The 10,710-nt window shown below is 52.3% G+C and overlaps 1 protein-coding gene across 1 annotated transcript in view; it reads right to left on the bottom strand.

The window, feature by feature from the left end:
• Positions 1-10,710, bottom strand: part of LOC110391361 (IgGFc-binding protein-like) — a gene marked incomplete in the record, with an annotated part of 26,009 nt that overhangs the window by 6,441 nt on the left and 8,858 nt on the right. The window contains 9 exon segments of the mRNA XM_021383190.1: positions 194-574; positions 1,842-2,041; positions 2,915-3,488; positions 4,146-4,738; positions 5,810-6,374; positions 6,708-7,045; positions 7,568-7,898; positions 8,708-9,024; positions 9,447-10,694. Coding sequence (XP_021238865.1) covers positions 194-574; positions 1,842-2,041; positions 2,915-3,488; positions 4,146-4,738; positions 5,810-6,374; positions 6,708-7,045; positions 7,568-7,898; positions 8,708-9,024; positions 9,447-10,694 — 4,547 coding nt within the window.

The raw sequence follows: 10,710 nt of genomic DNA, 5'->3' as shown, positions 1-10,710 counted from the left end.
CTCCAAAAGGAGATCTTCAACTTCTCAAAAGACCTTTATCCTCATCTTGAAGGAGTGATTTAGGCCCAAAATCTCTAGTTTTTCGCCCAAAGGACAAGCTACCTTGTATGCACGGAGAACAGGTAAATTCCCCCCCCCCCAAATTTTGCACCTCAAACTAATTTCCCATCTTCTGGGGGCAGAGCTGGCTCACCCAAACCTCCATGTTGTTATTGACGGTGATGAAAGCTTCACGGAAGAAGACAAAGACGGCCACGGCGGCCGGAATCCCGTCGTCCCGACACTCGCTGACCTCCACCACCACCTTGAACCAGTGAGGCGACCGCTCGTCGCAGAGGGCGGCCATTTTGTAGGTGCCGCTGTCGGGGAGCCTTCCTCCCACCCCATCGAACGTGGTCACGGAGGCTCCCGGGGAGATCCGACACCGTCCCTCCTGCTTCAGGCACCGCTGCGTCCCTTCCCGAGCCACGCAGACCTCGTCCGGGGGACAGCGGGTGGCCTCGCAGGTGAGTCCATGCGATGGGTGGCAGTTGCATTTCGTGGTGCAGTTGTTGGTGGTGATGGTCTCACCTGCCTGGAAAGGAAGAGCTCCAAGGTTAATTATTGCTTTATCCCAATTTTCCCCCATTTTTTTTTTTTTTCATGCCTTTGAAAGGGGAAAGAGGTCCCGCGTGTAGGAAGAATGATATTAGGCTGATTTGGGGAAAGTTGAGCAATGTGAGAAACGAACCTTTCTTTGCGGGATCAAGCAAAACGGGACCTTCAACCTCTACCCCAAAAGGAGACCTACCACCTCTAAGCCAAACGACCTTCGACATCTATCCCAAAATGAGACCTTCCACCTCTACCCCAAAAGGAGACCGTCAACCTCTAACTCAAAAAGAGTCCCTCAGAGGTCCAGTGGAGCAAAATAGGTATTTTAGGATGCCATTAGTTGCAAGATTTGGGAGGTTTCTCCCTAAAATGAAACGACAGTCCACCTCATTGAGTCCAAAAACCAGTTGCATTGACTCCATGGGACATCCAACTCCATCAAAGATTGAGTTCCCAAATATGGGACAACCCATAGCATCAAAGGCCAACACCCCAAAACCATTCCATCAGCTAAATGGGACAACCAATGTCATCAAAGACGGATACCCCAAATCCATTGCATCATCGAGATGGGACAACCAACTCCACCAAGGACTGTGTTCCCAATTCCATTGTGTCATCTAAATGGGACAACCAACCCTGTAAAGGATCATGGCTCCAAATCCATCGCATCATCGAGATGGGACAACTCATGTCATCAAAGATTGATGGTCCCAAATCCATCACATCATCAAGATGAGACATTCAGTCCCATCAAAGACTGATGCCCCAAATCCATCTCATCATCGAGATGGGATAACTCATGTCATCAAAGATTGATGGTCCAGAGCCATTGCATCATCGAGATGGGACAACTCATGTCATCAAAGATTGATGGCCCCAAATCCATCGCATCATCGAGATGGGACATCCAATCCCATCAAGGGTTGCATCCCCAAATCCACCACATCGTTGAGATGGGACAACCCAACCCCACCAAGGATCGTGTCCCCAAATCCATCACACCATCGAGATAGGACAACCCACCCCATCAAAAGTTGAGTCCACAAACAACATCCACTGGGGACAACCCACCTCATTAAACACCGAATCTCCAAACCCACTGTGTCAATAGAGGACAACCTTCTCCATCTGCAGCCAACCCTCCTCCTCCCCCCACATCATTTTCTTCCACAACGAAGGGACGACCTGCCCCCTACCAATCTCCAGCTCCATCTCCACCCCCAAACCTTTCGGGCCAACCTCACCTTGAGATATCGCCCCTGGTGCACACAGCCGCACTGCTCCAGGGACACGCAGGCGTTGCCGTCGAAGAGGAACCCATCGTCACATTGGCATCCCTCAAAGCACGGCCAGGTGCACGGGGTCGGCACGGAGAGGCTGGCACAGGTGAAGTCGCAGGTGCGGGTGCAGAGTTCGTAGTGGCTGTGGGGTGGGCAGGAGAGGGCTGGGAAAGAGGGAAAAAATCGGGTTTTTTTGGTGGTTTCTTTTTGGTTGAACCTAATTTGGGTGGTGGGAAACCCCAGCCTTGGGTATGACGTGGATTTGGAGGTGGTCTGTGAATTGATTTGGGGCATGGCCCAGGTTTTGGAGAAGGTCTGTGAGTGTTTCTGGGTTCTTTTATGGGTTGGGGGGAATTTTTGAAAGCATTTTGGGGTGATCTCGTGGATTTGGGGGAGGGCCTGAAAATATTTTGGGGCTTATTTATGAAGTTTTGAGAATATCTAAATACAACCCGTGGGATCTCGTGGATTCTGGGGGAGGCCTGAAAGCGTTTCTGCTCTCCATCATGGATTTTTTTGGGAATATTTGGAAGTATTTTGGCCAATCTCGTGTATTTTGGGGAGGGCTTGAAGACATTTTGGGTGACCCGATGGATTTTGGAGAGGATTTGAAAGCATTTCTGTGAGATCTCATGGATTTGGGGGAAGATTTGGAAGCATTTTAGTCCATCTTAAGGGTTTGGGGGAAGATTTGAATGCGACTGGTGTGATCCCAAGGATTTTAGAAGAGGTTTGCAAACACTGTGGGCAATCCCGTGGATTTTGGGGGAATATTTGAAAGAATTTTGGGCGATCTCGTGGATTTTGTGGCAGGATTGAAAGCATTTCCGGGCTGTTCCGTGGACTTGGGGGAATATTTGGGTCATCTCAGGGATTTGGGGGAAGGTCTGAAAGCATTTTGGGGCCACCTCATGGATTTTTGGGACTATTGGAAGGAACTCCTGCACCATTCCACGGACATTCAGGTGGAGCAGTGAAAAATGGGACCGGATGGGGAGATTTGGGGGGATCATTCGGGGACATTCGGGACCACTTACGGCAAAACTCCGCCGTCCTCCACCCTCCGATCTCGGCGCCGGCGGCTTGGCAAGCGGCGGCGTAGGCTTGCAGGCTGTGGCACAGAGCACCCCGCGCCCCATCAGCGGCGCAAACATCGTGGAGGCAATGCTGGAAATACTGCACCGGGCTCACCCGGGGGTGGCACGACCCGAATGGCCCCATGGGGTCACGGATGAGGCCGCATTGATCCCCACCGCCGTACGGAGCAGCGGCGTCGGCGTCGCAAGAAGGACAGGGCTTCCCGTTGCAACCTTCGGCGCAAGCACTGTCCGCCGACGGCGTTTTCCAAGAGGTGACAAATTCCTCCATGCTCTTGGCCGGGGACCCATCGGGGAGCAGGAAATCGTCACCGGGGTCCCCGTTAAAGTTGCCCCCCAGGCCGCACACGCGGCCCCGGTAGGCGTTGGGGATGGTGACCAGCAAATACGTGGCCGCGTTGTAGAGCAGCCGGAGGCCGGAGGTCGTTTGCAGGACGAGGTTGGTCCCCTCTTGCCCGATGTGGAGTTTTTGGTCCTCAGTCACCAGCGGCAACGTGAAGCGCTCGCTGTCCACCTGGGGCATGCAGTGTTTTGCAAGGTTTGCGCGCCCGCGTCGCAAGGTTGCAAGGTTTGCACGCGCACGTTGCAACGCTGCGAGGTTTGCATGCCCCAGGATGCAATGGGGAGGTTCTGCGTGCACACATACATGCACCAGGGGGGTGCACTTTTCAAGCACCGGGGGATTTTTGCATGCATGCATGCACCAGAAGACTCTTAGCAAGCATGGGTGCAATGGAGAGATTCTACAAAGACACATACATGCAACATGGGGATGATTTTTGCAAACATCAGGGGATTTTTGCACGCATGCATGCACCAGGAGACTTTTTGCAAGCATGTGTGCAACGGAGAGATTCTACAAACACAAATGCATGCAACAGGGGGATGTTTTTTTGCAAGCACCAGGGGATTTTTGCACACATGCATGCACCAGGAGACTTTTAGCAAGCATGTGTGCAACGGAGATATTCTACACCCACATGCATGCAACAGGGGGACGTTTTTTTGCAAACATCAGGGGATTTTTGCATGCATGCATGCACCAGGAGACTTTTAGCACAGAGATCCTACACCCACATGCATGCAACAGGGGGATGTTTCTTTGCAAGCAGCAGGGGATTTTTGCGCGTGTGCAATGCAGACCTTGCCCCGTGCGTCGCTCCTGACTCACCGTCACCTCCCAGCGCCGGCCTTGCTCCATGCTGACCGTGTACCCATAGATGCTCACTATCACCTTCTTCACCAGCGCCACGTCGCCCCGTCCCCCGCCGTCGTGCTCCAGCAGCACCGAGAAGTTGGCCAACCCACGCTCAGCTTTGCAGACCTTGGCCAGCACGTAGCTGCAGGAACCCCGCAGGTCGAAGGCTCGGCCGTCGAACGTCACGTAGTGGGGGTCCCCCGACACCACCAAGCGCCCGTAGCCGGCGGGGTGACACCCCAGCACCCCGTCCTGCACCCTGCACTCCTCGTGGGCGCCGCAGGATGCGGCCCTGCACTCCGTCACCCCGTCGGCTTTGCAGGTGCAGCGCTCCTGGCACGAGGGGTAGAACTCCGCGCCCTTCTTGTAGTAGCGGCCGCGGTGTTCGCAGCCGCATTCAGAGGCCGGGACGCATTCGGATCCGCTCAGGATGAAGCCGGCGTCGCAGAAGCAGCCCTCGGTGCACGGGGCTGATGCGCAGCCCTCGGGGAGCGCGTGGGGCCGGCAGGTGGGGGGGCAGGCGGCACCGCAGAGCTCGTAGTGAGCGTGGGGAGGGCAGACGGGGGCTGCGGGGGGAAAGGGGAGGGAAAAAAGAGGGAAGAGTGAGTTACCGGGAAAAAGGAGGGGGAGAAAGGGGGTTGCCAGGAGAAAGAGAGGGGAGAAAGGGGGGAGTTGGCAAGAAAAAGGAGAGAAAGGGATTGTGAAGAAGAATTAAGGGAATCTGCAAGGAAAAGGAGAGAAAAGGGGGAATTGTCAAGAAGAAATAGAGAAAAAAAAAGGAATTTTCAGGAAGAGGAGGGAAAAAAGAAGGGAATCTGCAAGGAAAAGGAGAGAAAGAAAAGGAATTGTGAAGAAGAAGAAAAAATAAGGAAATCTGCAAGGAAAAAGGACAGAAAAGAAGGGAATTGCCAAGAAAAGGAGAGAAAAAAATGCGAATCTGCAAGAAAAAAAGGAGAGAAAAGAGGGAAGTATCAAGAAGAAATAGAGAAAAAAAAGGGAATTTTCAAAAAGAGGAAGAAAAAAAGAAAGGAATCTGCAAGGAAATGCAGAATACAAAGGGAATTGTCAAGTTGAAGCAGAAAAAGTAAGAGATTCTGCCAAAAAAAATGGCAGAAAATAATAAGGGAATTGTCAAGAAAATGAGAGAAAAAAGTGAATCTGACCAAAAAAAAAAAAACAAAGGGAGAAAAAAGGGAATTGTGAGGAAAAAGCCGGAAAATAATCAGGAAAGTGGTAGGGATTGGTTTTGGAAGAATTTTGGGTGAGAAAGGGTTTGTTTTGGATGTGTTATTAAGGGAGAGGATAGGGCAGATCCATGGGGAAATAAACCCAATTTATTGGCATTTTGGGATCCCATAGCCCTTCACTTGACCATGGAGAAGGCGTAAAAGAAGAGGATAGGACAATTCAATGGGGAAATAAACCCAATTTTGGGGACATTTTGGGATCCCATAACCATTCTCCATTGACCATGGAGAAGGCTTAAAAGAGGATAGGACAGATCCATGGGGAAAGAAACCCAATTTTCGGGGCATTTTGGGATCCCACAGCCAAGGGAATGCCGTTGGGCTCAACCTCTTTATTTTTTAGCCCTAAAAAGAGAAGGGCTGGGGGGGTCAAAAAATCCCCCCGCTCACCGCAGAATGATGGCGTCCTCCACTGCCCCACGGCGGCCCCGTTGCTTTGGCACTCGGTCATGTACGCCGCGATGGCTTTGCAGATGACGTCCCTCCTTCCTTTGTACTGACACGCGTCGAAAGCGCAGTCCTCCAGGAACGACCCCGGGTCGACGACGCGGTGACAATCCCGGAAGGGTCCCCCACTCGCGCCGATCACCCCACAATAAGCGTCGCCGCGGTAGGGTCTCTTCTGCTCTTCGCCGCACGTCGGGCAATCCCCAACGCAACGCGCCGAGCAACCGGGGACGTCCCCGACCTTCCAGCTGTCGGCGAAGCGGATTTCGTCTTCGATTTTCTTCCCATCGCGGGCGGTGAGGTCGTCTTCGGGGTCACCGTTGGCGTTGCCGCAAAGGCCGCAGACGGCGCCCGCGTAGGTGTCGGGGACGATGACGCGGGCGTAGCTGTACCAATCGAAGCTGACCCGTAAACCGAAGGCGGTGCGGATGAAGCCGTGGACGCCGCTGTGGTAGAGCTCAAAATGGTCCTTGCGGGTGAATGGGAGCTCCACGAAGGCCCCGTTGAGCTGGAGGGTTGGGGGGAGAGGGTTATGGGGGGGGGTTGAGTTGGGGGCACGCAACTCAGGGGGTTGGCAAAAGGATTGGGGGCGGGAGGGTTTCCATGAGTCGGTCGAGGTTTGAGGGCTCTCTGAAGATATTTTGGAGATGAAATATCATTGAGAAAATTCAATTTGGGGTGATGGTTGGACTGGATGATCTTGTAGGTCTTTTCCAAGCTAGCTAATTCCGTGATTCTATGATTTTTTGGAAATTCTTTGCACCAGGGTCAGGGTTAGGGTCAGGTTTGGGTCAAGGTTAGGGTCGGGGTCAGGGTTAGAGCGTCCTCAGAGCCCACCTACCTTCACCTTCCGCGGGTGCTCCTGGCTCATGCTGATGACATCGCCGTACACCTCCATGGTGACGGTTTTGGTGAAGGACACCGCTTTGCTGCCCCGGTTGTTGTTCTCCACGGTGACATTGAAGGGGACGAGCGTGGGGTCGGGGGAGCAGAGGGCGGCGAACTGGTAGATGCACGTCCCCTGGAAGTCGTACTTCCGCCCGTCGAAGGTGGTGTAGTGCGGATCGCCCGTCCCGATGCAGGTGGAGGTTTTGGTCGCTCGGCGGCGCGGGGGACTGCTGTCCACGGTGCATTTCTCTTGGGATTCGCAGGAGGACGGCTTGCCATCCTCTTGGCCCCCTGAAGTCAGAGAATGTGGATTTGGGGGCGGTTGGGCACAAAAAGACCAACACGACCCTTCACCAACGATGGAAACGTTGGCTCAGTTGGTCCCTACAAGCAACTGGGTGTCTCCAAAATATCCAGTGGGGACAGGTTTTGGGGAAAACTCAGTGTTATTTTGCATGTTATGGGCATCTAAAGTCAGCCAGTGTGGATTTTGGGGTGGTTTGGCACAAAAAGACCAACACGACCCATCACCAATGGTGGTGATGTTGGCTCGTGTGATCCCTACATGAAATTTGAGGTACCTAAGATGCCACATGGGGACAACTCTTGGGAAAAACTCAATGTTATTTTGCATGTTACGGACATCTGAAGTCAGACAACGTGGATTTTGGGGCGGTTTGGCACAAGAAGACCAACGCATCTCTTCCCTAACACTAGAGAAATTGGCTTAGTCAATATCCACAAGCAACAACTTGGCACAGAACCCCTTTTTTCACCCCCTAAAATGCTCCAGAACCACACATCGAAGCTCACCGTGTCCCATTGTGTCCTGCAGCGTCCCTTCCTCTCCCCTGTCCTCCTGGCACGAGGGATCTCGCCAGCTCTCAGCCCAATCCGTCGCATCGGCGGCCGCCGTGCCGTCAGGGCGCTTCATCTCATCCTCCCCATCCTCATTGAAGTTCCCACAGAGCCCACAGGTGGTCCCGAAATAACTGCTGGGCACCGCCACCATGACGGCCCAGTCCTCGTCGTAGGTCACCTGCAGCCCAAAATCCGTCTGCAGGACGATCCGGCCCTCGTTTCGAGAGATTTGGATTTTTCCGTTCTGCAGGTTGGCCGGTAGGGTGGTGGGTTGGTTGTTGACCTTGAAATGGAGAAAAACTACATTTCAACTATATATATATATATATATATATGTATTTTTGTTAACCAAGAGTATTGGACTCCAAAAATCATCAGTCGGGAAGAGAAAGTTCTTTCCCAAAGAAGCCTAAACCAACCCCAAATGTTTTGTGGAAATAGAAGAGATGAAAAGAGCCAACCTCATTTCATCTCAAAAAATTGGGTTTTTCTTCTTTTTCTTCTTCTCTTTCCCTTTCTCTTTTCCTTTTCTTTTTCTTCCTTTTCGTTTTCTTTTTCCCCTTCTCTTTCCTTTTCCTTTTCTCTTTCCTTTCCTTTTCCTTTTCTCTTTCTCTTCCTTTTCCTCTTCTCTTTCTCTTTCTCTTCCTTTTCCTCTTCTCTTTCTCTTCCTTTTCCTCTTCTCTTTATCTTTCTTTTCCTTTTTTCTTCCTTTATCTCTTTCTCTTTCTTTTCCTCTTTCTCTTCCTTTATCTCTTTCTCTTTCCTTTTCCTTTCCTCTTTTTCCTTTTCCCTTTCTCTCTCTTTTCCTTTTTCTCTTTCCTTTTCCTTTTCCCTTTTTCTATCCTTTTCCTTTTCTCTCTTTTTCTTTCCCTTTTCTACTTCTTCCTTTCTCTTTCCTTTTTTTCATTTCTCTTTCAATTTCCTTTTATTTCAATTTTTATTCCCTTTCCTTTTCCTTTTTTTATGTTTGTTTTCAGCTTCACTCCCTACACTCCCACTTGGCACAGTTTTGTTTTTTTTTTTTACCAAAAATAACCAAATACAAAATACCAAAATACCAAAACAACTCTACACGACTCAAGATAAACCCACCTGGATTCCGCCTCCCTCTCCCATTTGGATGGAGATGTTGTATCCATGCACAAAGACGTTGGTCAACCACTCCTTGAGATCGCCTTCGCTCTTCTTCTCCTCCACGACAAAAGGAACCAGGGTGGGATCAGCACCGCAATATTTGGCGATGGTGTAGGTGCAACCACCCCGGATGTCCACGTCCACCCCATCGAAGGTGTGGTACTGCAAGGACCTCGACCCCATGCACGTTCCCATGTAGTCGTGGACGCACACCGCTTCCCCCTTCTCCATTTTGCAGCTTTCCTTGGCGCGGCATTGCGTGGTCCGGCACGGATCTAGGAGAAATCACACACCCATCATGGCCAGCCCCGTTTTGCTGCCACATGCGGCCCTGGGGGAATGTGTTATTTAGAGGGGGGTGGGTTATTTGAAGGGGAATGGATTAATAGGTGGGGGATACATTTATTCATCTTGTATCCCCTCCTAAACCTGTTGGCTGAACTATCCCCCTTCTCAGAGCTGCCAGTCCTCATACTATGAGAGAAAATCCAAATTTCAGCTCGAAGAGACCATTTCTAGGTACTTTGGCAGACGCAAGCTTGGCAGCTGTTAGCTGCAGGGATGGAAAGGGAATGCCAGAGACACCCAACTCAAAGGAATCCATTTCGATGCGGTTTTGCCACATGTCACTGCCCCGTTTTTGACACAGAAGGGCAAAGGGAGCAAAGAGAGGGGGAGGTGGGCGAGGGGCACTCACCGCTGTCGCACACTGCCATCAGCCCATAGGATTTCTGCTCCCGGATCCCCATGCTGAGCGCCCCGAATGGGGACGTCTTGTGCTCCACTGTATGGACAGCAAACTGACTGCCCAAGCTTTGCCTTGCCCACGAGTATTCCGTGCCCGGGATGGGCACCCACATGGCATTTCCCAACGGCGTTTTGTTGAGCATGATCCCAGCCACCTCCGAGGTCTTGGCAATCAATAGGACGTAATTCTCATAACCCTCCAGAGCGAAGACGTTATGGGAGAGGCAGTAGCTGGAGACATCCGGGATGGTCATAAAAAACGGGTCGTAAGTGATGGAGCCTTTGTTACCTCCGTCGCCAAAAAAAATGACCTGGATGCCAGCGTTGGCAGAGAGGTACAAGGTATTTGGGGCTTGGAGCCCGTAGAGCGTTGAGCGATCAGCCCGGAGGTCCCGAGCAGATCTGCTCATCCCATGTTGAGATTCCACGTGCGTGCGTTGGGAGGTGGAGACATAGACGATGTCGGATTGAGCGTCGAAAGGCAACGGTGGCACAATGAAAGTGTTGCCCCAGCTGGAAATGGGTTGGAGCTGCTCTACCAAATGGTCACATGGGGTGAGTCTTGCTAAGCACGTGTGGCCGGTGAAGACAGCCACGGGTTTTTGTGCCACGACGCGGGTGCCGGACATATCTGCCGGGCTTTGGAGCTGGGCCGCTTGGAAAGGCTTCAGTTGAATGGGGAGCACTGAGCCACGAGGGTAGGACTGGCCTTGGTAGGTCACCATGGCTTTGAGGTGCACCTCGACGGTGGTGGGCTCATCCCACGCGGCCACCGTGAATTCGCCGTAGCGGTCGGTGCCCACATTGGGCGTCACGATTTGGTATTCGGTGCCCCAGCTGTGTACGGGGTAGACCACGGTGGAATCCGCCGAGGTGGGTTTCTCGTTGATGGCCACCAAGGAGATGGGGTTGTTGGCCTTCACCACCACGGTGTTCTCAAAGGTTTTGCTGCCCACCATCTCCGCTTGGGGCGGGATCTTCACGAGCACGGTTTGCCCCGTGGTCACTTGCACCGTCATCCTCAAGCCCGGCTTCTTCATGGAGATAGTGACCGATGTGAAGGGAGAATAACCTCTGATGAGCAGCTTGAAGTCGCTGTTGAGGGTCTGCTGCAAGCCGTTCTGCATGAAGGCCACCACAAATTCTTTGCCCAGGTGGTGAGGGGCCGACACGGCGACGCTGGACAAATGAAGAACACCTAGGGAAGGGCAGGG

The sequence above is a fragment of the Numida meleagris genome, unplaced genomic scaffold (assembly GCF_002078875.1).
Source record: "Numida meleagris isolate 19003 breed g44 Domestic line unplaced genomic scaffold, NumMel1.0 unplaced_Scaffold354, whole genome shotgun sequence".
Classification (NCBI taxonomy): domain Eukaryota; kingdom Metazoa; phylum Chordata; class Aves; order Galliformes; family Numididae; genus Numida; species Numida meleagris.
This window is presented reverse-complemented; position numbering and strand designations above follow the sequence as displayed.